The sequence below is a fragment of the Drosophila subobscura genome, chromosome O (assembly GCF_008121235.1).
Source record: "Drosophila subobscura isolate 14011-0131.10 chromosome O, UCBerk_Dsub_1.0, whole genome shotgun sequence".
NCBI classification, from domain to species: Eukaryota; Metazoa; Arthropoda; class Insecta; order Diptera; family Drosophilidae; genus Drosophila; species Drosophila subobscura.
The window spans coordinates 16480251-16505370 of NC_048533.1; the positions used below are offsets into that span (position 1 = coordinate 16480251).

The window sequence follows — 25120 nt, forward strand, 5'->3', positions numbered from 1 at the left end:
TTCTATACAGTCATACTTAAGTTTTAATAATTTTACCATACGCCAAACTGTACTCTTCTCATAATCAGGGTAGCTAAATCTCGCTCTCTCTTTCCATCTACGAATTACCCTCCAATGCAGACACTGGTCGAGGAAAATGGAGAGAGAGAGAGCAAGACAGAGGCCCCACGGCCAAGGGAAATTGTTGCCTTTATTCTAGGTCTATTAATTATTCTTTATGTTTCTATGTCTTCCGCTTTGTTGTATCTACAAAATTGAGGATATTCATGATTATTGTACACTCACCACAGCGAGTTTGGCAAAAGTGTGTAGGCGAAAGTTCCCATAAGCGAAAGGCTTTATTATATTTAACGTTTATTTAATCGAATTATCTGTTCAATAGAGTGAAATGGGGATTATTTGAACATATTTTATTAACTAGAAGAAACAAAGATAATCCCATAACAGAACAGCTGCCCAAATGTTCGATATTGAGGTTCAGATTAGTCGTCTGAATCGAATTTAATTGAAGTGTCTGTTCAATTGAGTGGAATGTAGATTATTTGAATACACTTTATTATTTAGGAGACACAAAAGTAGTCCCATAACAGAACAGCTGCAGTTGAGCAGCCGAAATGTTCGATTTCAAGGTTCAGGTGACTAAGATCATAAAAGACTCGACCTAATAAGAGCTGTTCGTCATTCAATAGAAAAAGGTGGAACATTTTTTATATTTACTCAGCTGATGATCTCACGCCAAAAAAGCAGAAAAGTGTGTCCTTGGATCGAATGGAAACAATAACCTCTGAAGGGTAGCGTGGATTCTTTTACTATGTTTAGGTACAGGTGCAGTAATTATTACATTCCCCTCAAAGTGTGTGCGGGGATGGGGAAAATATCTCTTTCAGGGGGAAAATGGGGGGTGGAGACTTGGCACGAAATGAAACGAAACCAGAAAACCGCAAACTAATGAACGGACTGGCACTGGCACTGGAGCTGGAGCTGTGCTCTTTCCCGGGATTTTGGAGCACAGGGCTGCAGACGGCGGTGATGACGACGCTGGTTTGGACGTTTGTGGTTTTGAGGGTCCGACAGGGGCTGGCGGTGGCTCCATGGTCTCTGGAGCTTACCAAAGCCGTCGCCGCTGATGTTGCAGCCCCAGACCTAGCCACTGCCACTGCCACTGCTTCTGCCGTTGCCATTGCTGCTGCTGCTGCTGCGGTTTGCGGTTCTTTTTGTGCCTGGTGCAATTGTTCCTGCTCCCGGAGGCCATGACATCAACAGACATAGTCACACGCATACACACAGATACATACAGATATGCACAAGTATTTTCCAAAATGGCGATTGGCCCCCCGCCTAGAGATAGATACACACAAACCGGTAAGACTTCAACGCCCGCGGGTGTACGCTGCAACGTGACGTTGCAGTTGCAGAGATGCAGGAATAGGAATAGGCATACCACGTACAGGTATATCCAATATATGCACACATACATACGCAGATAAATATGTATATGGATAGATCCCAGATTGGTATGGGCGTGGGCGTGGGCGTATATGCACTGCCAAAAGCTGACGCAGCTTAAAAATCAGCTTACCTTACTTCTCTCACACACTGGGATTCAACGTCAGAGTCTGTCTGCCGCTTTTCAGGACTTTTGCGGCTTATGGTGAAACTCTGGCAGAGATGTGGATCTCCTCTCCCCTATAGACTCGTTCCATTCCGTAGGCTTATAAGCCTTTACTCCGTACTCCCACATGGCAAACGGTTCAATTTAAAGTTATGTCAATACCTCCCTCCCTCTCCCTCTCTCTACTTGTTCTTGCTGTTTCTCTCTGTGTAGCCCGATTGCACAATTTTTGTTGTATTGTGTGTTATAATCCTCTTTTTGTGATCGGATTATGTCCTGTGTAGCACCTAATCCCCCGGCAGAGGGACGTGAGTGAGAGTGAGGGAGCAACGGACCGACACAAATACGATATGATACGTCTGTCTCCCTTCCATTTTCATACTGATCCCCCTCCAGAGTCGCAGAGTCAACTTTAATTACGCACTAGACGTCGATGGATGGATTAGAGTAGCCCAACGCCCCCCTAGACCCTCCCCAGAAAAGCAATTAAAATGTGTATCCCTCAGAGGAACGCTGACCTAAGAAGTGCGGAGTCCGACAGCTGGCGGAGTCAGGTAGCACCCGCTGCCCGCGTGTGGAAAGTGAAAAGAAGCATTTTCCAAAAGATCTCTTCAAGTAAGATTGCAGGGGCAATCAAGCTAATTAGAAATTTAATTCTTTTGAATTATTTTTCGTTGGTGTTGTGCTGCCATTCCGGTGGACTTCAGGTTCACTTCGTCGGCGGTCGTCGGTCGTCGTCGTCTGTCTGGCCATTCAACACTTTGCTTTGCTTGCATATTCTCATCAAATTAGAGTTAATTGTACATCATTAAAAGCAAATTCTAGGAATTCATTTTGCGTTTCGTCGGAACAGCCACAACAACAACAAAAACACCCATCGAAAAGTGGTTGTTGGAAACAAAATGGCCGTCGCTCTTCAGTTTCTTTAATAAACTCGTATCCATTTATTATGGTGTCAAACAATTTAATTGCCACCTGTCGCATGCATGTTTCCTTATACATAATTTATGCATACATATTGTATGTGGCCTTGTCGAGGGATGTTAAAATGCATTTAACTGCAATGATCTGCCACGACATATGGGATTATTGGCCCCAGTCTGTTGTTCCCTTCTTTGACAGCTGTCACCTTTAATGACTTTGAAACGCCATCTTGGAAATGGGTAGAGAATTAAATGCTGAAAGCCCAAGAATTTCCCAAAATAGGCCGGGGTTTTCCACCCCTGAATTTATGTTTACCTGTATTCATTTCGTAACTGTATATGGAACGCCATTTTGCAAGGGTCAGCCATTTCATTTTCGACACATTCCCAAAGTGATTTATATACTTAAACTTAATTTAAATGCATTTCGAACCACTCAGTTCTATCCTCTCATTATCCGAAATGTGGTCATTAAGTGATATGCAGAGCAATGCAAAAGGGGATAGATAGATACTGTAGACTATGGCCCCAAACACTTGTCGAGGGAGATCTCTGGGCGGGGGGCTCTGCTCAAGACTACAGTAAACACAATCGTATGCATGATTGACAGACGGACTGAATGAGTGCATGTCATTCCCAGTGCCTTGCTGACTATACATCAGTGTCTTGCCTTTCTCTGTGTGTGTGTGAGTCCGTGCCTACTCCAAAAACTACACTCGAGGCAAACATTTATTTGCACGAGCTACAGGAACAAAAAAAAAAGCGAAGAGGGAAGGTGGCACTCGGAACATGTCTGTCGGAATCTGAATATTTAGAAGAGCCTCACGTTCGGTGGAGCGGCGCTCAAGCGCGACGGCCAGAGAGAGCAAACAACAACAAGAGCACACAAACACACACATACATTGCGAGTACACACACCTTCTTATACAGGTAAAACGAAGCAGCTGCAGCTGATCTTGATGTAGAGGGAGACAGATGAGAAATACAGTGTTGCCCATTTTGACTTTTTCCCGCCAACGGGATCTCTAGCCGTCTTTTAGCTATTGCGCAAATGGAAATTATGGTATTTTCAGAATATATTCACGCTTTTTATACAATTTCAGGGTAAAGTCAGTTTTTATAAAAATATTCTTGATCCGCTGTTGATGCATAATTGATGTTTACATTTTCTAAATTTCTCATTTATAATGATCAGCTGAACAATGCGTTAATAACAATGGTATCTGTTGAGGAGCATCTTGCCAAATAAATGAATTCACATTCCTAATGGGATTCCTATCCATTAATGCTAGAAATCGTTCGGAGCAGAGCTCTCCCCTTTAATTTATTGCTACATTCGTTTACTCTTAGCTTTTTTCTGTCGTTTGCCGCTAAAATAACAATTTTGTTTATTCTTAAAAAACAACATCACTGGAATGAGGAGGGAGAGACAGCCATAAAAGCTCTTCAGCAAAGAGCACTTTACGCATCCCTGTGTGTGTGTGAGTGGGAGCGAGTGAGGTTGCACTGCAAGTGTATGTATGGATGAATTGTCGCCCCGCTCTGGAAACTGGAAACCAGAAACCGGGCAACGTGAAGCGGCACGAGACTCGCACACGAAAGTGAAACACATTCGACATTTGTTTGTTTGCATTGGCATGGGAAAAAGATAACAAAATGTTATTTTGCACGAGACGAGAAAAAAAACGATTGATAAGCCACCCCCGGCATATCAACCGAATCAGCCAGAAATCAAACCGTTTACCCAACCACAATACATGCACAGAGGGGATAATACTATGTATGCCAGACCGGCTCTTATCGCGGCTAAGCACGTGCGATTTCTTCCAGGTGGTAATTAACCTCAATATGATAATTGCAAGCAACGCTCTTACCCGTTTCTCGGCACTGTCACATGGATTGCCCACAGAAGATGCACTCGACGAGGATGTGGATGTGGTAGCTGCGGCGCCGCTGCTGGCCGTTCCCGCGCTCTGCATATTCATCTGCGGCATGCCATCCGATGGCCCTGTGTCCAATAGCTCCTGTTTGATGCCGGCGATGAGCGGCAGAAAGTCGTTCTTCAGATGATGATCCAAGTCCAAATCCATTTTTGGAGGGGTATGTTTCTTCCGTTATGGTATCCGCGTGGGTGTGGTTGGTAGATGTGGGCGGCCGTAGAGGCTAATTATAGCTCACTTGCTTATAGACGGGGTCTCTCACCAGCAGCAGCTGCCCTTGTGGAACATTTTTTGCGCTGCAGGATTACAAATTGGTTTTTATCTTGAGAATTTCCTTAATCCATTCCGATGCATACACACGCACACTAAAACCACACACAAATACACGAGCGCGCGACCTACGAAAGTAACGGGACGGGCTGAAGGGAGCGCGGGCGGGCGGTAATTGAGGTAGCGCAGCCACAAAACAACGCCAACTTACGTTTTCCACAGAATTAGTTTCGCTTTCGCTTAGAATTTGTTATTGTTGTGCCTGTTTCACAGTGGCCAGAGTCATCTTATTTGGCTTTCAGTTTGAATGAAATTTCATTTCACCTTCGACTTCGATTTGACGCTTGCTTGCAAAAAAATTTTCTCTCTGCGTTTCGCAGCAATCTTCTCACAGAGCGACAACTACAACACAACTTTCATTTTATACGTCCACTTAACTTCTCAATTTCTCGTCGTGCACGCACACATTGCAAACCATCGGCATTTTGTTTGTGTTTGCTTCGCGGGGGATGCAATTGTTTATTTGCTAGATTGGTGGTTTTATTACCATAAATTGCTATGAAAACACACGGGTCTCACGGCGTTTGCTCTTCTGTACAATTTTCAGCCATTTTGGATTCAATTAATTCATGGCGTTTGCTCTCCTTGGCAGTGTGACCGGGGCGAATTGTCGATAAAGTATACCTCATGACCCTCAAAAATATACCTTCTAATTTTAAAAATACCGCAAATATACCAAATTGAAAAATGTTCGATTTTGATTTTCCATTTAATATTAACAGCTCATTGGCACACTCTGCGCTAAAACTATAAATTTATCCGATTTATGAGTCAATTTTCAGCATGGCTGCCAAGTTTTCATTCAATACAAGTGCTGTGTTTACGAAATAATGTTCAAGCTCGACAATGTCGGCGTTGCCGTGTCGCTAATTTTCACGCCTGCAAAACAAATGGTCACACTTCAAAATATTTAAATAAAATAAATATAAATTTAAATATGATTTATGTGATAATTGTGCGGAAACCAATTTGTATATGGCTATTAAATATGTGCAAAATAGTTTAAAATTATAAATAAAACCAGCACTTCTTTTTGCAACAGCTGTTCTCACAAAACGAAGAAGAAGAACCACACACGTGCGGTTATTTTTTTTTTGTGGTCACTTCTAAGTTAGCTTAATTTAATGTTGTTTAACCACATATTGAGCAGCTACACGAAGGCAGGTTAATTATTATTAAATTCTCAATAAAGCAAGACCCTAAACAAAGCCTCATTCACTTGCAGTTCGCCTGAAGACTCTGTTGCTGACCGAAAGCAAACATTGCCATCGCTACAAATCTTTTGCTGCCGCCATGTCAGAGGCACTGGACAAGCTGGAGCTGGATAATGCGGCCAAAAAGGCAGCCAAAGCTGTCGAGGATGAGGCTGTGAAGGATGCGAACCGCATCAAAAGGAATTTAAAGCGCAAAAAGTGGGTGGACTGGAAGACGCAAGACGATGAAGAGGCGGCAAACGGCACCAAACGGGCACCCTTCGATCCCGCCGATCGTATCAAGCGCAAGAAGAGCGCGATTCTCTTAAGCTATTGCGGAGCCAACTACTATGGCATGCAGCGCAATCCCGGTATGCAGACCATCGAGGAGGAGCTGTTCAAGGCCATGCTGAAGCACAAATGGATAACGGAGGACAGCTACGATCAGGCGCAGATTGCCTGCTTTCAGCGTGCCGCCCGCACCGACAAAGGTGTGTCGGCCGCCCGTCAGATCTGCTCGGTTAAGCTGCGTAAGTGATGGAACGACATTCAACCTTCTGTTCAAATACTAATTGGGTTTTGTTTTCAGCTGAGGAGCTGGACTTGGAGGCCTTCAATGCCGATCTGCCCGAGCAGATTCGTTTGTTTGGCGTGGAACGTGTCACCAAGGGCTTCAATGCCAAGGACCAGTGCAATGCTCGAACCTATACGTACACACTGCCCACCGTGGCCTTTGCCCCTTGCGAGGCGGAAAGCGAACAGGAAACGTTTCGTATCGAACCAGAGCTGCTCGAAAAGGTTAAGGAGACGCTGAAGCTCTACGAAGGAACGAAAAACTTTCACAATTTCACCAGCAAAAAGTTAGTCCAACTCGTAAATCTTTTTCCATTATCCAAACGAAATATTTAATTATACTTTTCCCATAGAAACTTTTTGGATCCCTCGGCCAAGCGCTTCATTATGTCCTTTACAAGCAGCGAGCCCTTTCAGAGTCCACAGGGCGTGGAGTTTGTCACGCTAAAGGTCAAAGGCCAGAGCTTCATGTTGCATCAAATCAGAAAAATGGTTGGCCTGGCCATTGCCATTGTGCGGGGCAACACGACGGCCGTCACGCTGGAGAGGGCACTGACCGAGGAGCGTCTGGATCTGCCCATGGCCCCTGGCCTTGGCCTGGTCCTGGACACTGTCCACTACGAGCGCTACAACGAACGCTATGGCAAGGATGGCATACACAACCCGCTGACATGGGAGGCGCAGGAGACGCAGGTACAGGACTTCGTTGAGCGTCAGATCTTCAGTCAAATTTACAAAACAGAAGCGGAGCAGCGCAACATGCTGGACTGGATAGGCACACTGCACTACCATTCGTACGACACGCGCAAGGATGAGCCACCGCCGGCTCCGACTGGTGGAAAGTCCAGCAAGGCAGACGACGACAACGATGAATAATCCATCAAACCCGCAGCCTTGGGATTATGTTGAACAGTTTTGTTTAATTATTGTTTGAATTAAAATGCATTTTGTAGGCTTTAGAAGCGGCCGCCCTTCTTCTTCTTGTGTCCTCCCTTGCGATGCTGCTGCCTTGGCCCGGGTGTAGTCTCCTGGAACACGGGCGTCACGGGCGAATTCTTGGTTATATTCACGCGGTTCGACATGTCGCTGAAAGGAGAGGAAATAATGATTAAAAAACAATCGTTGGAACACTCCTTGAGCTCTCCACTCACTATTGATCGGCTGCTCCCGAGGCCATGCCCTGAGAGCCCTTGATAATGTCCTTGCCACGGGCACCGCCACGCTTCTTCCGGAAGCCAGTGCGCTCATACTTTGGCAGCCATCTCTCTGGGTCTGGTGCCACCTCGGCATTGTAGTTCTTCGGCAGCTTGCCCTTGCGCTTCCGATTGTGGCTCTTCTTCTTGTCCCCGGGAGTGGTGGGCGATGGCTCGATCTTGGAATTGGCCGACTTCTTGGCCGCCTTGGCGGACATCACCCAATTGGCCGCCTCCAGGGCATCGATTTCGGATGCCGTGGTCAATGTTTCCAGCGTGGGCAACTTCCGACTGATCTCGAGCGCCCGCTTGGGATTGAACTGCGCGTAGGCAATGACCAACTGGGCCAGCACCTTCATGTCATTGGGATTGAGCTTCAGCAGCTCCTCCAGCGAGCTGGCCGCCGTCTCGGAAGCACCGCCACGCAAGTGGAACTCGGCTGCCTGACGCCACATGTCCGACAGATCGCCGCTGCTGACATTGTTCTTCTTGTACCAGTCCACGGCGGACTTGAGCAGGGCCGAGGCTGCCGGCTTGTTGTCCGTGCCCAGATAGAGGGAGACCAAAGCCGAGACAATGCCAGGCTTGTACTTGGCCTCGCCGAGCGACAGCAGCGTCTCGATGGCATCCCGACGACTGCCCTGCAGCAGCTGCAGCTGAATGATGGCAAACTTGCTGACAAACTGATGCGATTGATGGGCGGCGGCAAACTTCTGCAGCTGCTCGATGGCCTCCTTGTGCTTCTTGTCCTTGCCCAGCTGGCTGCAGCGTATCAGCAGCGCCTCGAACTCCACGTGCGGATAGGTTTGGGCCAGCTTCTGACTGAGCTGATGCACCTGATCGCTGGCATTCGTGTACAGCGCCAGCAGGCAGTTGTTCAGGGCAATGACCTGCTTCTGGCGTGACGTGAGCTTCGGCTCGCATGCGTCGGCCATGGCAGCGCGTATTTTCTTCTTCGAGTCGAACACATTCTGGTCCTTGTTGATCACAACTGAATTGTTGCTGGCCACCGCCACCAGGGCCGCGTCCTTGGGCTTGTGACGCAGACACTCTGCGTAGATGGTGCTGGCCTCCTTGATCTTGCCCTGCAGCTGCAGGCAGTAGGCCAGCTGGACGCGTATAACGTCCACCTCCTCGAGGATCTCCTCCTCCGAGGCGCCCTCCTCCTCGAGGAACTCGCGGCACAGCTTCTCGCTGGTGCGCAGCTTGCGTTCCGCGTCCGTAAACTTCTGGCGATTGGACTGGATGCAGGCGCTGTTGAAGTACTGCTCGTACGTGTCCTCCGGCACATCGGGTATGTCCTTGTTCTTATCCAAGGCCAAGTTGGCTGCCACGGCACTGAGGTTAGTTCGGCGCTCGTCCTCGTACTCATCGCTGGTGTTCTTGATGATGTCCTTGTAGGAGTCCAGACACTCATCGTAGCGCTCCAGACGATACAGAATCTGCGTGCGCAGCTCCTTGAGGTTCGGCGGCAGCGGCTGGGCGCCAGCGGCATCGTCGATGGTCTTCAGTGCCTGCGCCTGCTTGTTCAGGCGGTACTCGCAGTAGGATTTCTCGAACACCAGCGACGACAGGCGATTCTTCTCAATGAACTTGTACGCCTCCTCGAACTTCGAGAGCTGCAGCAGGCAGACCACCTTGCAGTGGAGTGCCGTGGGGTCATCCGGTGCCACACCCAGGACTTGAGGAAGAGAAAGAAATGGGACAATGGGAGCGAACACGTTGAAAGCAGACGGGAAGAAAACTTACTGCGATTCACCGCTTTGACGGCCTTGTCGAACTCGCGATTGTTGCCAAACTTGTGCACATCGGCGTAGGCTGCCTTTATGAGCGCCTCCTTGGGATTAGCGTCCTTCGACATGTTATCTTCGGACCTTGTTCAGTTGTACAAAATGTTACCTGCAGACTGTGAACTTTCGTTTTGCATGCCCCGTTTGACAGAAGACACATCAGCAGACGGCGCTGCCAACTCTTTAGCAGTTCGTTTCAGTGATGTCAGATCTGGCTTTTTTTTCATTTGTTTGAAATGTTTTTGCTTTTTTCAAACTTTTGTTAATGGTGTCACGGATTGATTAAAAAAAAAATTAACTGGCGGACTCAACAGTCTTTTTGGACCATGACTTACGAATTCGAATCTTAAACTAGTTAGAAATATATTAATGAATATCACATCAAAAATCAAAACGGAAAAAACGTTATTTTTCTGAAAATTCAAGTTAGAAATAAATTTTGTTCTGATAAAAAAGTTGGCATCACCGGTTCGCTTGCATCTCTGTGGCCCGAAAGCCGGCATCACTATCATTTTGATTTTGTACTAGCTGCCGACGCCTTTTGCGCGATATATTTGGTCTTTCGGTCTTTTCTGTGTTGAAGTTATTGCAAAATGTCGGCTGAAGTGGATTTCGTCAATAAAAAGGAGATGCACCTACGCACTCTGAAGCAGTCGGGCCATGTGGGATTCGATAGCCTGCCTGATCAATTGGTCAACAAGAGCGTTCAAAACGGATTCGTTTTCAACGTCATGTGTATAGGTGTGTATATACGAATGCAGTGCACAGTGTATGTGTGTGTATGCGGCGGCGGCACAGTGAATCAACGAAGTCAAGACGGACTTGTGTACACACGCATGTATGTATGCATGTATGGATGTTTGTATGTGTGCATGTTTGAAGTGGAGCTGGGAGTGCATTGGACAGAAAGAGGGATCCCAAATATTGTATGAAGTGACTCACGTACATACATGTACATACTCTTACATGGGTACATAATGAATTGGAATTGGCGCAGACGGACGCCTACAAATGATTAACATGCAGAGGGCCCTACCGTCAATCGATTTTCAATGCTGCTTTCTACAGATTTCACCCTGACACCAATGCCTGCCCAATTGAGGCTCACTTATGGCACGATTTTGATATACATTCTACCCTCCCCCTTTCCCTTTTATCATTGCAGGCGAGACTGGTCTGGGCAAATCCACACTGATGGACACGCTCTTCAACACGAGCTTTGAGTCGACGCCAAGCCCCCACACCCTGCCCAGCGTGAAGTTGAAGGCGCACACGTACGAGCTGCAGGAGAGCAATGTGCGCCTCAAGCTGACCATTTGCGACACCGTGGGCTATGGCGATCAGATCAACAAGGACGATTCGTTCAAGGCGGTGGTCGACTACATTGACGCCCAGTTCGAGAACTATCTGCAGGAGGAGCTGAAAATCAAACGTTCGCTGGTCACATGCCACGACAGTCGCATCCATATATGCCTGTACTTCATCTGTCCCACGGGCCATGGCCTCAAGTCGCTGGATTTGGTGTGCATGAAGAAGCTCGACAGCAAGGTGAACATTATACCGGTGATTGCCAAGGCCGACACCATTTCGAAGGTGGAACTGCAGCGCTTCAAGGCGAAGATCATCCAGGAGCTGAACACCAATGGGGTGCACATCTACCAGTTTCCCACCGATGACGAGACGGTGGCAGAGACCAACACCAGCATGAATTCGCACATTCCATTTGCCGTCGTGGGCAGCACAGAGTTCATCAAGGTTGGCAACAAGTTGATACGTGCCCGCCAGTATCCCTGGGGCACGGTGCAGGTGGAGAACGAGACCCATTGCGATTTTGTCAAGCTGCGGGAGATGCTCATTCGCACAAACATGGAGGATATGCGGGAGAAGACCCACACGCGGCACTACGAGCTGTACAGGCAGAAGCGCCTGGAGCAGATGGGCTTCAGCGATGTGGACAGCGAGAACAAGCCCATATCTTTCCAGCAGACATTCGAGGCCAAGCGCTCAAACCATCTGGCCGAGCTGCAGTCCAAAGAGGAGGAGGTGCGCCAGATGTTTGTGCAGCGGGTCAAGGAGAAGGAGGCGGAGCTCAAGGAGAGCGAGAAGGACTTGCATGCCAAGTTCGAGAAGTTGAAGCGCGATCATGCCGAGGAGAAGCGAAAGTTGGAGGAGTCGCGAAAGGCACTAGAGGAGGACTATCTTGATTTTCAGCGGCGCAAGCAGCAGTTGGCCACGGCCCACCACACGCTCACGTTGGGCAAGAGCAAGAAGAAGTAAGCGGGCGGACGTACCGTCCGTCGCCTGCTCGTATAAGCAATTTATTGAGTATTCTGTGCGGTCTGCTTATCCCAAAGTAATTATTGCTTTTTCATCTCGTTGTATTTCATTTGTACTATTAAGTTTACTTCAAATATTAACATATACACACACACACACCTACAAGTATGTACGCAGGCATATATGATTATATTTACAACTAACGAATAAAACGAAAATTAGTATTTTAAACATAACTAAAACATAAATCCGATCGTTATTTTCAATTCAACAAATCAGTGCTGCCATCTTGGTACATTTTCCTTGGCAATGTAGCAACCCTGCGTGTGGAAGAGTCGCCAGACTGCTATTTGCCATTCAATTTACACTAGAGGTGGGCATGGGCCGTGCTTTCTTCGTGCCACGAAAGCCAAGTCAAGTGTTCGTATTGAAAATTTGTATTTTGTGTGAGCAAAATCGGCTCGAAAAAACACTACGAACAATTAATTTGCTCAAGAAACAGAAAATCAGACTTCCGTTTGTTCACATGGTCCATGTTTGGTAAATTTATAAGTGTGCATGTTGGAAATGTTCATTTCGTGCCGTGTTTACTCGTGTCGAAAAATTGCGATCAATGCCCATCTCTATTTCACACTGCAGCCTGCAGAATTTTGTAAGAACATATTGAAAACGCAATAGAACTGCTATTGCAAATGCTGTACAGATAGTGGAAAGCAGCTCTCCATCGAAATCCAAAGCAATTAAACGTGTTCAGCGTGTATTATAAGCTATAAAAGTGGGTGTAAACGTCGTGCAAAAACGTACACCCTCCCCTCTTTGTGTTTGTTTTTGATAGTTTTTGTTTGTTACGATAATCGAATGGGCGAAGGGGTGGTGGCAAGGGAGCAGCAGCAGCACAAGTGACTTTCCACATTAAGCCTATCGACACGGTACATTGCGAAAATGTCTCGCACAGTCCACACACTGACGGTGACGTTGATTTTCTACGCTTTTGTGCAAACAGGTATGGGACATGGACTCAATAGGCCCACTGTCAGGCCCAAAACTAATGCTTCTCCAATTGCAGTGACATGTTTCGAGGTGCTAATAAATGCACCCGACCAGGCGCTCATTGGATCCACGGTGAATGTGACTGCCACGCTGTTCGACGGTGACAAACCCGCACCCGAGGGCACCTACAAGTTCATTTGGAAGGACAATGCGGGTCATCGAAAGGTAACGACAGCAATCCACCGGGGAGAACAAAAGAATTCTCGGCATATTTGCATGACTAATGATTCATTTTTAATTTGCAAAATGCATATGCGTCGCGTTGTAACCGATTCGGCCGCTCGTGTGTTTGTTTCTGTGGGTCGGTACGCCCATTTATGCCTGATTAAACCCCAAAAGAAAGCACGTTCCAGGCAGGCATTTCCCCTGCCCAAAACAAGCTGCCCCGCTTCTGCTGTGTCAATAGTCACAGAAATTTCCCGGGTCTAATTTTAGAGCTTGACTTCGCCTCAATTGATTAAATGGCGTCATTGCATTTAATGCTAATTTTATTTAAGCGACAGTTTTTCCGATCGTGCCTGGTACGCGGTCCGTGCTACGCCGGCTTTTCCCCCCTATTGTTGATTAATTTGCATTTCAAGCGCAACTTACTATTGTTTAATTTGATTGCAGGAGATTGAAACAACCAAATCCACGAGCAACTGGACTCTGGAGTACACCAAAGAGCACATGCGACCGGGCGAGCGTGCAGTGGAAGTAAAGGTGGAGAAATCCTATCTGTTTTGGATATTGGTGGCCGAAAATAAAACGTATATTAAGCTGGATGACACGCTGGGCGGCCGGCTGGAGCTTATTCAGGCTAATGCGTCGCGGCCGCATGACTTTGTGTCCACCCAAGGGACAGTGAATCACAGCATAGCGCTGTGGCCAGCGGATATAGAGTTTCTGCGGCAGAATGGCTATCACATTCAGACGTACTGGTTTCAAAATTGCACATATTTAGGCATGTCAAACGCACTGGACTATCAGGCCACATATCAGCAGGCTGAGCAATATTATGATATAGAGGTTCTGGTCGTTGCATCGCTGGACTGGCCGCCCGAGCCCACGCCCTCCACGACCACCACAACAACCACGACGACGACGACAACAACAACATCGACCACCAGTACAACGACAACCACGAGCACAACACCTGCCACAACGACCTCCACAACTTCTAGCACAACAACCCCAGCCACAACGACCACCAGCACAACGCCCAAGCCACCAACGCGCTCCAAGCGCGACCTCATCCAGGCCATGCACGCCAATGCCGCCATACTTGGACTCAACTTAACCAGCGCCCTGAAGCAGCAGCAGAAGGAGGATGGGTCCTCGGCGAACACATCTGTGGCTCTGGTGAATCCTTTGGGTGTGCGGAGGGTCTCCCATCTTAGTGTGTTGCCAGGCGTGGAGCCGCCCTACAACTGCGTGGACAGACAAATCATTGCGCAGGATCCGAAAAAGATCTATGGCTACTTCCAGCATCGCGTTGTGTCCAAGGATCCGGTTGTTAGCTTTGGCACCACCGGCAAGAACTGGCTGCAGCACTGGGAGGTGCTTAGCCTGGATGTCAGCTGCAAGGGTTCGCCGCCATTCAGTGTCTGCGAGAAGGTTTACAATGGTAAGTGGCCAAACAGCTCCACGGAACAAGCAATAACTTTGTCTCCTTGCAGCGCCCTACAATGCCACAGGCAATGAGACATGCAACTTCTACGATGTGTATGACAAGTGTGCGTTTAGCTACAAGCGTTACTTCTCCGAAAGCAAAACCATACTCTTTTTCATCCGTAACGAGGTGTCGCAGACGGTCAGTCAGATAACCATCAACATGTACGAGGGTATGTGTGCAACGATCATTTATTCCTTCAGTTCTTTGACAGCCCAAACTTGGGATATTTGCAGCCCAGAAACAGTCGCAGCTTTCCGTTGTGGTTGTTCCTGTCATTTGCACCTTGATGGCCGTTATTCTCGTGGTCTTTGGCGTTGCGTACTACATACAGAGGCGGAATCGGTGAGAGCTTAACCAGAGAGAGTTCCACAGAAGGGAAAACTAAATTAATTCCTTATCTCTTGGCACAGTTTTACCGTGGAAGTGGCCGACTTCAATTTCGGGGACACACAGTCGGTGGATATGGAGTACAAGACGTTCTCGCAGCGCCTCATTGACAGCGTACGCGATGCTTGCTCATGGCCGGGCACACGCCGCCACTCACAGTCCAGCACAGATCTCATGGCCGACGAGCCAAGCAATTCGCATGTTCGCATGTATTCAGGCGAATGAAAGAGTAGCAGAGACCTTTCTTTATGTTTTCATCTAATCCCTCCCCATGTAAGCATCCCTTTTCCCTCGTCCCTGTCCACATTTACGCACACACACTCTCACACACACTTGCTCATTAATGGCCAAATGTCGAGTAATGGTTACAATCGCAATATCGGGGTGTGCAGCCGAACATCCTTCGGCTCTGTTGCACAAGAGACTGCCTTTGTTTCAGCAGGAAAACTGCAAAAGATGAACAAAAGTATACACTACATTATGTGCATGTAAAGTTGTTTGTAAACAAACGAGTTTATTGCTAGCATAGATGGATTTGAATGTTACCCAAAGTATTTAGCTTGATTCAAAGACACACAACGTTAAATATTTTGGGTAACAAACAAATTGACTTTATGCTCACACACAAACATTTAAACACTCGTACACAAAAATATTCATTGTGATAGATATTAGAGAAAAACAGTATGAAGAGGAGTTAAAAAAAACCCGTATACTTATAAAGATAAATGCTACTAAACACAAATCAAAATGATGTTTTATTTTAAATTAATTCAAATTCGATAACAACTATCGATGGCCAACATATCTCTCTGTCGATAGTTGTACATGTAGTTGCCATGTAGCAAGTTGTGCGGATGATCATTTATTATAAACAATCCAATTAAAGTGAGCACTTGGACTAGCGTATCTTGTAGAAAATTAACAAATTTATCTGATAAAATAATATTTTTGGGGCTGAGAGACACAGCTAGCTGGTAATAAGAAAACGAATATCAAAATCGAGGAAATATCATCACATCACATGTGGTACCGATACCGGTATTTCTGGATTGTTGTTGTGCGTTGCATGGATATAAAAAATGTTTTTGAATGATCTCGGACAGCCGCTGATTCTAAATGCGCGGAAAAAGTATGGACCCCTTGAAGAGGTAAATAAGTAATGTCTATATTTAGCTATATTTATTCACACACTGTGTATTTTAGCACAATGGAGTCCTTCTGTTGACGTCCGCCGCCTTTGAAGAGCACGAAGTGCCCACAAAATGGTGCGCGTCCATCATTGGATCCGGGGAGAATATGTTTCGGCTGCGATCAAAGACCAATGTCAAAGAGATCTACAAATACTGTACTCAACAAGTCATAGTTCCCAACACCCCAACTGAAGTGCACTACGACCAAACAAAGATCACTTTGACGCTGTTCCCAGCAGGAAAAAGCCAAGACGGGATAAGCCTGAACATCTACTGCATAGAGAGTGAGTTTATCCTGTAAATGATGGCCACACAAGTACCCATTGCAGACTCCCATTACAGATGGACACACCAGAGCACTGATTGTGGATGAATTGTCTGGCTTTCTAGATTTTATGCCCAAAGGCAGTGCATTATTTCATCGTATCCTCGGCGAAGGCATCGATATCGTGTACATAGACGAATCGCTGCTGGGGGATAATCAGCCCATCCACGAAGATCTCTATGCTTTCGTACAGCTGATTCGACCAAAGCACATCTACGGGCTAAGGCAGAACAAATTGCCCAAGTGGCTGCTAGATTTGTGCGTCCAAAAGGATGTCTACGCGAGTCCCATTGAAATATAGTTAACAGAAACGCACACAAATTACGAAAGAAAATGCATTTAAAAGGCAACTAAAATCTTTAACTAAACCCCCCACTATCCCTTGGTCGCTTTGGCCTTGCTCTTCACTTTCTTCACACGCTTCAGGCCATCCATTTTGCTCTTCATGAACTGCGAGTACATGCCCATCATGGTGGGCACATCCTCCTGCCGCACAACTGTGGAAATCTATCGGAAAAACACAAGATGTGTGTCAATAAACTCCGATTACTGTACGGACTATGGCATACTTGCCTTTTGCGACTTGCACTGGGCTCGCACCAGGCACGTGTAGACATCTGGTTTGGGTAACGGTGGTCTTCCAGCTCTGGGCACAGGCTTGTTGTTGCCATCGTCTGGAAGTGATAATGGGAATTAGCAATTCATATGCAGGTGTGTGGAGTGGAATCTTCGCAAGTGTGTGATACTTACAGCGTTTGAACGTTACCGTAAAAGACGAGTCTTTCTTGGCCGCATTCGCAATCTTCTCCAGGCGGAGTATGAACTGTAAGTAAGTGTTTTGTTAGTTATTTCGTAAGGTTTTCAAGTATATTTCATTTATTTACGTTCGAGTTGTCGAGCAAAACCATATTTCGTGGCAACAAAATTAGAAAAAAGTGACACTGACAGTTGGTTTGGTATTTTTTAGTTCATTTCTTGCGGCAAACCAGGGCTACAACAATACGAAATTACATTTATTTCAACAAAACAGTGGCAGATTAATAATACAAAGTTGCTGGAACAAACGGTACCAGCTGCATTGCAACAATAGCAAAAGTGTTTATTAAATATTTATCGGCATACCACGAAATGTACACTCGCTGTTTGATTGTTTGACCAGGGTGTGAGCTCACACTTGGAACAGGTTGGCAGCACCGCCAAATGATTGGTTGAGAAAGCAGCAGCAAGGAGGAACGGGCCTGAAAAAATCGTAAAAACTACGAAAACTTACAAGTGCGGGGTAAGAGCGGAAAGCTGTTGCACTGCGTACAATTTGGACACTCTGGAAAAACACTTCTACGGCCAGGATCAAGAGATTGCAGCAGCAGCGCTCCGACAACGGGTGGTGTAAGCATAATAGATAAAATCCAGCCGATCGAACACCTACGACCGCCAAAGGAAGCGCCGCCCACGCCACCAGCAGCATCGGCCAGCGCCAAAAACATCAGCAGCAGCAACAACAACAACGCAGTGGTAGTAACCTTTGAGCGCTCGCAGTAGTAAACAAAAGGCAACTAACAAAACAAACTTTTGGCAACATGGTGAGCGTGCCCACAAAGCCGGCCCCGGCCCTCGAGCAGCTGCAGGACGACGACGACGACTTTCGGCGCATCAAATACATATATGCACGCACACACACACACAAACACACATACGCTCACGCACACGCGGACGTGCCTAGTGAATAATCGTGACATACAAAAGTGCCGTGCCTTGCGCTGCCGCCGTCGTCGTCGTCGCTGCCGCCGCTGGTTGATTCACTGAACTTTGACCGAAAGAACCTTTTGTTAATCCACCACCCTCCTCCCCTTGCAGGACGTATTCCTGATGATCAGAAGGCAGAAGACGACGATTTTCACGGATGCCAAGGAGAACACAACCGTTGCCGAGCTGAAGCGAATGATTGAAGGTGAGCGAAAGAGCGTGTGCGTTGCGTCGGTGTTTTCTGCTTGTTTGTTCCTATTTATAGAGCAGTCGATTTGGCTGTAGATGAAAACATAGATTGATTATTAAGTAATTTGATTGGTGTTTTAGGCATTCTGAAAGTACAAGTCGTCGATCAGCGGTTATACAATCAGGACAACGACATCATGGAGGATGACAGCACGTTGCAGGACTACGGCGTGACAGTCTCCACGGCGAAGGCACAGTCGCCGGCGCAGCTGGGCTTGACATTCAGGTATGGGTTTTAATAACGGGAGCTTGCCCGAGAGTCGCTGATAAGCCAGGTTATCAGCTGTCGTCTGTGCACGTGTCCCTCCCCTCATTTGAGATGAATGTGAATCAATGCGAATGGGTTGGATTAATGTATGTATTTTTCCTTTTGCTCTAGAAATGATATGGGCGACTTTGAGACACTGGATATGACGCCATACTCAGCACCGCCGGACTTACCCGAAGTGATGAAAAACCAAGAGGCCTCAAACGGACAGGAGGCAGTTGCATAAATTAGAATCCAAAACCATAATTAAACATCCATCATGAGTAGCAGCAGCAGCAGCGGCAGCAGCAGCAGTAACAGGCAGACATTGAGAGCAGCCAACCCCGTTCCCCCCCCCATCTACTATCCGTTGCTTGCGAGGGATAAAACTTACTTGTCGCCACACCACAAAATAAATTGGGGGATTTACCAGCGGATCTACGCTGTTGCTCTCGCTTGTCCCATACAAAAATATACAAAAACAAAACAACAACCGAAGAGTCAACGCTCGATGCAATGCAAAATGTTTCGAATTGTACTACGATTTTTACTCTCTCTCCTCCCCCCCTCTCTCTCTTTCTCCGCCTGAACAAATAACTAAACTAAAACCCGCATTAATAACAACAACAACAAAACAACCTGCAACCTGCAGCAACAATAGCTAAATATGCATTTTTTTGTTCGTTTCCTAGCGAGAAACAAATTTGATTTGAATACAAAATTGTTGTACTTTGGATTTGGGATTTAAAATATTTCGGCTTTAGTCTTTATCCACAGTTTATTTGTTTCTTTTTTTTATGAAATTTATACGAATTTGTTGAAGAAAAACGAAAAAATACACGAAAGTCATACAAAAAAAAAACAAAAAGCAATTTGCAATCCTCAATCCTTCGATCCAAAAGCAGTGAAAACGGTGAATATTTCAACAGAAAATTATTGGGATCCTAACTAACTATTTTTATTATAATTTATAATCAAATTATTATTTTTGTAATAATAAGATTTAATTATTATTAAAAAAAACGAAAGAAAGAAACGAAAATTCCGCTAATCACTATCGTCCAGATCGGAGCCAGCGGCCGCCGTTGCAGCGGCCACCTCAGCATCATTGGCATCGCCATCGTCGTCGCTCTCGACGAACGAGACACTGCTGTTCTGCTGCAGCTCCAGGTGCTCCAGGTACTCCTGCAGGCGATCTTGAAAGAAGTTGATGTACGTCTGCTTCTGCTGCGCCGTGGCCGGGAAGTAGTGGCCGCCGCTGTGCTCCAGGATCTCGACATTCTTGAAGTGTGACGCCAGCGATGCGCTCATGTCTTTGGGTATGATTTCATCGGTGAGGCCATGGATGTGGAGGGTGGGAATGCTGATGGGCTCCTCGTAGGCGCTCATATGCACCAGGCTGCCGGAAACAAAGCCCGAGGAAAGTACCGCAAACTCAGGCCGAATGGAGGTCACTAAAACGGGTAGAAAATGGACATTAGCCATTGAAATCATTCCAGCATCCGATCTGCTTACACTTTTTTTTGGCCAGACCGCAGATTAAGCCCACGAAGCAGGCACCCTGAGAGAACCCGAGCAGTCCTTGGAATGGCCCTTGTGTCTTCCAGGCCTCCTCCACGAGCCGCAGACTCTCCTGGAAGCCAAAAGCCGGTCCTCCCTTGTTGGTGCCCTTGAACGTGCCATCGTCTTTGTTGGCCCACCAACTGCGTTGCTGGGGTACCGGCTCGGCAGCAGACTCTAGCGGTGCTGCAATGTGTGGCGCAGAGATGAACACAAATTCGGCATATTTCGATGTAAATTTTCGGAATGATCCGAGTTTGTTTTTGAAAGCATCGCCGTCTTGGCGGTATCCGTGCAGGCACAGGACGCGTACTCTCTCGGTGATTTCCAGTTTTGGCTGCTGTTTACTGGAGCTGGCGCGACTGGAACTGGGCGCTTCCACTGCTGCATCATTGTTGGTCATCTTGAGTAATCTGTTTATCTTAGGCTTAATTAACAATAAAGGCTCGCAAATTTTCAGGTTAACCGCAGGCAGCAACAGCTGTAACATGGCAGCGCTGTGGCAGTGTTGCCATAACTTCTCGTCATAAAAGAACTAGAAATAGCCAACCAAATTAATGTCAGTGGTAACGCGGTGTTTGCTTATACCAGTTGCCAAATGTTTTTAAAATGGTAAATATTACGCAAATTTTCCTTTAAAAATAGCTATAATTCCCGGTAGCGGATCCCGCATTGGCAACTGAAACGCTAGATCTAGTGCGAAAATAGCTAAATTGCGAACACTGTGGTCGGTATATTAAAACTATCGATGATGTTTACTTTTACTGTAAAAAACCAACGAGTTGACAGCTCTACATCCAGCAAATGCCGCATTTTTTACGTAAATCATTTTAGCAACAAATGCAACAAGTTTTCCTTGCCTTTTCAATCGACAATAATAAATCTGTATTCTAAGCGAGCCACAAAAATTAGTTCGCAGCGCTATAGCAGGAGAACAAAGCCTCAAAATGATTTATACAACAACGCTACTGTCGCGTGGGTCCATCATCGGATCGCTAATCAACAAAGTCAGGCAAGTTGTAGCCAAAACTCACGACTCTTCTGCACATCCTATTGAAATCGAAAAACAATTTACACCCACAACATCATGCGCCAACAGACCCCTGGCCGTTGCCAACCTCAGCAACAGTCCCGTGCAGCAGTCAAAGACACTCGAGGAGCAGGTGGGCCTACCACCACGTCCCAAGAAGCCACTGACCCCGTATTTCCGATTCATGCGTGAGATGCGACCAAAGCTGATAGCTACCAATCCGAGCATAACCACCATTGAGGTGGTGCGCCAACTGGCAAAGAGCTGGGTGGATGCAGACACCAAGCTGAAGGAGCGTCTGCAGGTCGAGTTCAAGAAGGACCAGCAGGTGTACATTGAGCAGCGTACAAAGTACGACGCCACGCTGACTGACGAGCAGCGTGCCGGCATCAAGCAGCTGAAGCAGGACATAGTCGAGGCCAAGGAGCGCCGGCAATTGCGCAAGCGGGTCAAAGAACTAGGACGCCCCAAGAAACCTGCCTCAGCCTTCCTGCGCTTTATCGTCAGTGAGCGCGTGAATACACCCCAACCGCCACAGCAAACGTACCGTGAGTGGCATCAGAAGACGACGGCCAAGTGGTCCCGCCTCTCCGATGCCGAGAAGGCCGTCTACCTTCAAGACACACGCAAGGAGCTCGAGCTCTACAAGTGGGTTATGCTCTCAGTACATGTAGACCATTTGCTAATGTTTGATTTGCAGAAAAGCCATTACCGTTTGGGAGGAGAAAATGATACGCCTGGGCCACATCGATGTTGTGCGCCACGGAAACCTGATTGATCCCCCCGAGCCAAAGGCCCGCAAGGCGCAGCCCGTCAAAGAGAAGTAATTTTCTCTATCTACTTGACACGTGCCTCCAAGCCATCACATTTTTTTCATTTCTTCATATTGTTTTCCTTCGGCTATGCCGCCGCTTTCATCGAAAATTGTTTATGTTAAGCATTAAAGATTAAAATTTAGAATTGTTCCTGCAGCTGCAAGTAAATTTTAGTAACTTTCTGAACTATGTGCATAGATTCAGCATTAAATACAGTAAGCACACATATTATTCGTACACCACCATCACCCTAGTTTGAACACCTATAACTTGGCGTACGGTCAACGTAAACAGGAAAAGTTAATTTTGTATCAAAGATCAACATATCTACTATATGTTTATGAAAAAAGTTTCTAATATTCTTCTATGGTATCCTTATAAAAATTAACTTAAGCAAAAAAGACCTTTTTTTTCGCACATAAATTATTCGTACAGCCGCCCGATTCCTTAAGTAAAATTAAAATATTAAAGGTAAAATGAACAATGAAAATTTTTGTTTGCTATATTTAGCCTTAATGATAACTAAAAGCCCTAGAAACCATCTTTCCCCCAAGCTATTGATGCCCCATGAATTAATAGTGACCCCCTCCATAAGCAGTACCGGTTGCAATAGCTCCCTCGATGAAATGTTGGGCTTCCGTATTCTTTTTTACCAATTTTGCCACGCAGGCTTCATGAAACTTAAGTTTACTAACCGTAGTGAAAGTTTCAGCTAGTTGCAGTTTTAAATGAGCCAGATTTGATCCAAAAAAGATTATATTTTGTGTAATTTTTTGGGATGGGTCAAGTTTAACTTCGAATTATGACCAAACGGAATGACACATGGATGCCAATTGTCACTCAAAATAAAGTTTAATACACCCTTTTTCATATTTCCATTAAACAAGACCATTCGTAAAGCTCCAGTTAAAAAACAACACTGGTGAAACACTAGGCACCCTCCGAAATGCCATACAGCAGGGACCACCATTTTCTCATCATGGGCTAAATGAACTTTCGCAAGGCCAACCAATCAAAAATCTGTCTTAGATGGACTCTCTAGTCATTCTCATTCTCTAGAAATGAAACTGGCCATGGGTTTCTTCAAAAGTCTTCCGAAAAATTAATTTAACATATCTTGAAAAAAATCGTATTGGTCATTGGAGGGTGCCTATTTTTTCACATGTGTTGTTTTTTTAACTGGAGCTTTACGAATGGTCTTGTTTAATGGAAATATGAAAAAGGGTGTATTAAACTTTATTTTGAGTGACAATTGGCATCCATGTGTCATTCCGTTTGGTCATAATTCGAAGTTAAACTTGACCCATCCCAAAAAATTACACAAAATATAATCTTTTTTGGATCAAATCTGGCTCATTTAAAACTGCAACTAGCTGAAACTTTCACTACGGTTAGTAAACTTAAGTTTCATGAAGCCTGCGTGGCAAAATTGGTAAAAAAGAATACGGAAGCCCAACATTTCATCGAGGGAGCTATTGCAACCGGTACTGCTTATGGAGGGGGTCACTATTAATTCATGGGGCATCAATAGCTTGGGGGAAAGATGGTTTCTAGGGCTTTTAGTTATCATTAAGGCTAAATATAGCAAACAAAAATTTTCATTGTTCATTTTACCTTTAATATTTTAATTTTACTTAAGGAATCGGGCGGCTGTACGAATAATTTATGTGCGAAAAAAAAGGTCTTTTTTGCTTAAGTTAATTTTTATAAGGATACCATAGAAGAATATTAGAAACTTTTTTCATAAACATATAGTAGATATGTTGATCTTTGATACAAAATTAACTTTTCCTGTTTACGTTGACCGTACGCCAAGTTATAGGTGTTCAAACTAGGGTGATGGTGGTGTACGAATAATATGTGTGCTTACTGTATATGCATAGTTTTGTGAGAAAACCAAGCTGGAGCGTGTCTCAATCGCAGGCAGTTTAATGCTTAATCTAGCCTACAAAATAGTAATCTTTGCCTCGGCCAGCGTGTTCCGTGTGTGGAGCAAGCACGTGGCATTGAGCAGTTACAATATAATCGAGTGACTAACGGAATGGGAATCCGTTAGCAACACGTGTCTGAGTCTTACGGGGTTAAGATCACACTTAATATTCAGTTGATTTAACACGGTAATCGACACAGTTTTAATCTCTCTACGTAGATCACGGTAAACAAATATGCAGTTTGATTTGTCACCTCAAATGCGTAGAGTACAAAGGTTCTAATTACTGGCAGGTACAGTCAGACTGGAGTTACAGCTACTTATAGATAGAAGACTGCGTATTGAGACAAGGCACAACCGCTCGCTGCTGGATTCAATTTTTAAATGAACGATGAAATGCCATGCTCGGCGTGGCTAGGCTTGGCCTGGGAGTCGAATCGCTTGGAATGCCGAAAGACTGGAATGATATTTCCGCCGCTGCTCTGGTCAGCACGGCACGTCACTCTCTCTCTCTCTCTCTCGCTCCCTCTCTCTATCTTCGTTGCTCTGCCTGTCAGCAATTGCTGACTTCGTCGCTAAACTCGGCATCGCATCCAAGGCAAAACCCAACAACAAATAGATAAGAGCATTTGAGATTGTTCAATCAGGGGCGGACTGCAGTGAGAGAGGGATTTTCCTGGTACCAATATTGGTATTGCAGTTGGGCGCTCCCACCCCCGGTACGCTCCTGTGCTCAACATGTTGTACAGTTTCCAGATTCTCTCATTCCCGCGCTTAGCCGAATTTTGAAACTGTTTCTGCTCTCTGTAGGTGTTCCAGGTGTTCCAGAGAGAGAGAGAGAGAGAGCGAGCAAAGGTCTGGCTCTGCTTCCAGCTAATTCATCGGCTCAGCAGGTAGCGGCAGCATGACTGGAGATTTTTCATAATTTTTGGTCGTCATGCTGCTTGGTTTTCAGCTGCTCCAGCAACTGAATTGAAGACAAATGAAAAGTTTTTCACCTAATTTCGAGACACAAGATAATCTTCACCAGATTTTCGAATGGCATTGGCCAAAGCATTTCACAGCTGCCCCCCTCCGCCAACGACCGCCACATTCTTAAGCAAGAA

The 25120-nt window shown here is 46.0% G+C and overlaps 10 protein-coding genes and 1 long non-coding RNA gene across 19 annotated transcripts in view; 7 read left to right on the forward strand and 4 right to left on the reverse strand.

The window, feature by feature from the left end:
- The window catches only part of LOC117897286 (transcription intermediary factor 1-alpha), an 18372-nt gene extending 12990 nt beyond the window's left edge, over positions 1-5382 (reverse strand). For 4 of the 6 annotated variants that reach the window (XM_034806028.1, XM_034806027.1, XM_034806026.1 and 1 more), the window contains exon 1: positions 4410-5382. In XM_034806028.1, the coding sequence (XP_034661919.1) occupies positions 4410-4625 (216 nt within the window). In that variant the 5' untranslated portion in view covers positions 4626-5382. The remainder of the gene's footprint in view (positions 1-4409) is intronic. The other 2 variants (XM_034806023.1, XM_034806025.1) reach the window with 2 other exon arrangements.
- LOC117897297 overlaps positions 1-15667 on the forward strand; it is a 17283-nt gene extending 1616 nt beyond the window's left edge. Inside the window, exon 3 of the long non-coding RNA XR_004649081.1 lies at positions 15390-15667. This is a non-coding gene — a long non-coding RNA (uncharacterized LOC117897297). The remainder of the gene's footprint in view (positions 1-15389) is intronic.
- On the forward strand, positions 5814-7533 carry LOC117897293 (tRNA pseudouridine synthase A). Of its 3 annotated transcripts, none has more exons than XM_034806036.1 (4): positions 5814-5965; positions 6031-6528; positions 6588-6858; positions 6925-7533. In XM_034806036.1, exons 2-4 carry the CDS (start codon positions 6099-6101, stop codon positions 7445-7447), a joined length of 1224 nt encoding a protein of 407 aa, XP_034661927.1. In that variant the 5' UTR covers positions 5814-5965; positions 6031-6098; the 3' UTR covers positions 7448-7533. The 3 variants fall into 3 exon arrangements, with proteins under 3 accessions (XP_034661927.1, XP_034661926.1, XP_034661928.1); XM_034806035.1 differs by having other exon boundaries at positions 5835-5969; XM_034806037.1 differs by having other exon boundaries at positions 5835-5969; positions 6588-6862; positions 6925-7414.
- On the reverse strand, positions 7472-9709 carry LOC117897288 (signal recognition particle subunit SRP72). The gene is made up of 3 exons (XM_034806030.1): positions 9514-9709; positions 7723-9445; positions 7472-7657 (listed from the first exon to the last, which is right to left on the reverse strand). Exons 1-3 carry the CDS (start codon positions 9623-9625, stop codon positions 7528-7530), a joined length of 1965 nt encoding a protein of 654 aa, XP_034661921.1. The 5' UTR covers positions 9626-9709; the 3' UTR covers positions 7472-7527.
- LOC117897294 (septin-2) lies at positions 10068-12043 on the forward strand. Its single transcript, XM_034806038.1, has 2 exons — positions 10068-10295; positions 10720-12043. Exons 1-2 carry the CDS (start codon positions 10148-10150, stop codon positions 11829-11831), a joined length of 1260 nt encoding a protein of 419 aa, XP_034661929.1. The 5' UTR covers positions 10068-10147; the 3' UTR covers positions 11832-12043.
- On the forward strand, positions 12449-15372 carry LOC117897291. Its single transcript, XM_034806032.1, has 6 exons — positions 12449-12834; positions 12898-13046; positions 13494-14487; positions 14540-14704; positions 14769-14877; positions 14946-15372. Exons 1-6 carry the CDS (start codon positions 12774-12776, stop codon positions 15145-15147), a joined length of 1680 nt encoding a protein of 559 aa, XP_034661923.1. The 5' UTR covers positions 12449-12773; the 3' UTR covers positions 15148-15372.
- A 225-nt stretch (positions 15668-15892) lies between the features above and the next one.
- On the forward strand, positions 15893-16801 carry LOC117899661. The gene is made up of 3 exons (XM_034809844.1): positions 15893-16073; positions 16129-16399; positions 16458-16801. Exons 1-3 carry the CDS (start codon positions 16005-16007, stop codon positions 16739-16741), a joined length of 624 nt encoding a protein of 207 aa, XP_034665735.1. The 5' UTR covers positions 15893-16004; the 3' UTR covers positions 16742-16801.
- On the reverse strand, positions 16762-17475 carry LOC117899663 (signal recognition particle 14 kDa protein). Its single transcript, XM_034809846.1, has 4 exons — positions 17325-17475; positions 17191-17263; positions 17014-17114; positions 16762-16947 (listed from the first exon to the last, which is right to left on the reverse strand). Exons 1-4 carry the CDS (start codon positions 17346-17348, stop codon positions 16816-16818), a joined length of 330 nt encoding a protein of 109 aa, XP_034665737.1. The 5' UTR covers positions 17349-17475; the 3' UTR covers positions 16762-16815.
- Positions 17476-17603: 128 nt separating this feature from the next.
- LOC117899662 (elongin-B) lies at positions 17604-19169 on the forward strand. Its single transcript, XM_034809845.1, has 4 exons — positions 17604-18020; positions 18295-18388; positions 18514-18658; positions 18812-19169. Exons 1-4 carry the CDS (start codon positions 18018-18020, stop codon positions 18924-18926), a joined length of 357 nt encoding a protein of 118 aa, XP_034665736.1. The 5' UTR covers positions 17604-18017; the 3' UTR covers positions 18927-19169.
- Positions 19170-19648: 479 nt separating this feature from the next.
- On the reverse strand, positions 19649-20726 carry LOC117899658 (esterase GA18864). Its single transcript, XM_034809841.1, has 2 exons — positions 20195-20726; positions 19649-20133 (listed from the first exon to the last, which is right to left on the reverse strand). Exons 1-2 carry the CDS (start codon positions 20640-20642, stop codon positions 19727-19729), a joined length of 855 nt encoding a protein of 284 aa, XP_034665732.1. The 5' UTR covers positions 20643-20726; the 3' UTR covers positions 19649-19726.
- A 279-nt stretch (positions 20727-21005) lies between these two features.
- LOC117899659 (transcription factor A, mitochondrial) lies at positions 21006-22247 on the forward strand. Of its 2 annotated transcripts, XM_034809843.1 has the most exons (3): positions 21009-21251; positions 21339-21917; positions 21970-22230. In XM_034809843.1, exons 1-3 carry the CDS (start codon positions 21187-21189, stop codon positions 22094-22096), a joined length of 771 nt encoding a protein of 256 aa, XP_034665734.1. In that variant the 5' UTR covers positions 21009-21186; the 3' UTR covers positions 22097-22230. The 2 variants fall into 2 exon arrangements, with proteins under 2 accessions (XP_034665733.1, XP_034665734.1); XM_034809842.1 differs by having other exon boundaries at positions 21006-21917; positions 21970-22247.
- Positions 22248-25120: the final 2873 nt, after the last annotated feature.

Excerpts from the sequence above, each read along its gene's own strand:
- LOC117899663 (XM_034809846.1), bottom strand. The coding sequence starts at position 17,348 with ATGGTTTTGCTCGACAACTCGAAC. Across the intron at positions 17,264-17,324 it reads TTTTGCTCGACAACTCGAAC|TTCATACTCCGCCTGGAGAA; the intron begins GTAAATAAATGA and ends ACTTACTTACAG. Across the intron at positions 17,115-17,190 it reads TACGGTAACGTTCAAACGCT|ACGATGGCAACAACAAGCCT; the intron begins GTAAGTATCACA and ends TATCACTTCCAG.
- LOC117897291 (XM_034806032.1), top strand. The coding sequence starts at position 12,774 with ATGTCTCGCACAGTCCACACACTGACGGTGACGTTGATTTTCTACGCT. Across the intron at positions 12,835-12,897 it reads CTACGCTTTTGTGCAAACAG|TGACATGTTTCGAGGTGCTA; the intron begins GTATGGGACATG and ends CTCCAATTGCAG. Across the intron at positions 13,047-13,493 it reads ACAATGCGGGTCATCGAAAG|GAGATTGAAACAACCAAATC; the intron begins GTAACGACAGCA and ends ATTTGATTGCAG.
- LOC117897288 (XM_034806030.1), bottom strand. The coding sequence starts at position 9,625 with ATGTCGAAGGACGCTAATCCCAAGGAGGCGCTCATAAAGGCAGCCTAC. Across the intron at positions 9,446-9,513 it reads CGTCAAAGCGGTGAATCGCA|TCCTGGGTGTGGCACCGGAT; the intron begins GTAAGTTTTCTT and ends CTCTTCCTCAAG. Across the intron at positions 7,658-7,722 it reads TCGGGAGCAGCCGATCAATA|CGACATGTCGAACCGCGTGA; the intron begins GTGAGTGGAGAG and ends CTCTCCTTTCAG.
- LOC117899659 (XM_034809842.1), top strand. The coding sequence starts at position 21,187 with ATGATTTATACAACAACGCTACTGTCGCGTGGGTCCATCATCGGATCG. Across the intron at positions 21,918-21,969 it reads AAGGAGCTCGAGCTCTACAA|AAAAGCCATTACCGTTTGGG; the intron begins GTGGGTTATGCT and ends TTTGATTTGCAG.
- LOC117899658 (XM_034809841.1), bottom strand. The coding sequence starts at position 20,642 with ATGACCAACAATGATGCAGCAGTGGAAGCGCCCAGTTCCAGTCGCGCC. Across the intron at positions 20,134-20,194 it reads CGGTCTGGCCAAAAAAAAGT|TGACCTCCATTCGGCCTGAG; the intron begins GTAAGCAGATCG and ends TACCCGTTTTAG.
- LOC117899662 (XM_034809845.1), top strand. Across the intron at positions 18,389-18,513 it reads GCTGAAGCGAATGATTGAAG|GCATTCTGAAAGTACAAGTC; the intron begins GTGAGCGAAAGA and ends TTGGTGTTTTAG. Across the intron at positions 18,659-18,811 it reads CAGCTGGGCTTGACATTCAG|AAATGATATGGGCGACTTTG; the intron begins GTATGGGTTTTA and ends CTTTTGCTCTAG.
- LOC117899661 (XM_034809844.1), top strand. The coding sequence starts at position 16,005 with ATGTTTTTGAATGATCTCGGACAGCCGCTGATTCTAAATGCGCGGAAA. Across the intron at positions 16,074-16,128 it reads AGTATGGACCCCTTGAAGAG|CACAATGGAGTCCTTCTGTT; the intron begins GTAAATAAGTAA and ends TGTGTATTTTAG. Across the intron at positions 16,400-16,457 it reads GAACATCTACTGCATAGAGA|ATGGACACACCAGAGCACTG; the intron begins GTGAGTTTATCC and ends CTCCCATTACAG.
- LOC117897293 (XM_034806035.1), top strand. The coding sequence starts at position 5,930 with ATGTTGTTTAACCACATATTGAGCAGCTACACGAAGGCAG. Across the intron at positions 5,970-6,030 it reads GAGCAGCTACACGAAGGCAG|TTCGCCTGAAGACTCTGTTG; the intron begins GTTAATTATTAT and ends ATTCACTTGCAG. Across the intron at positions 6,529-6,587 it reads GATCTGCTCGGTTAAGCTGC|CTGAGGAGCTGGACTTGGAG; the intron begins GTAAGTGATGGA and ends TTTTGTTTTCAG.
- LOC117897294 (XM_034806038.1), top strand. The coding sequence starts at position 10,148 with ATGTCGGCTGAAGTGGATTTCGTCAATAAAAAGGAGATGCACCTACGC. Across the intron at positions 10,296-10,719 it reads TTTCAACGTCATGTGTATAG|GCGAGACTGGTCTGGGCAAA; the intron begins GTGTGTATATAC and ends TTATCATTGCAG.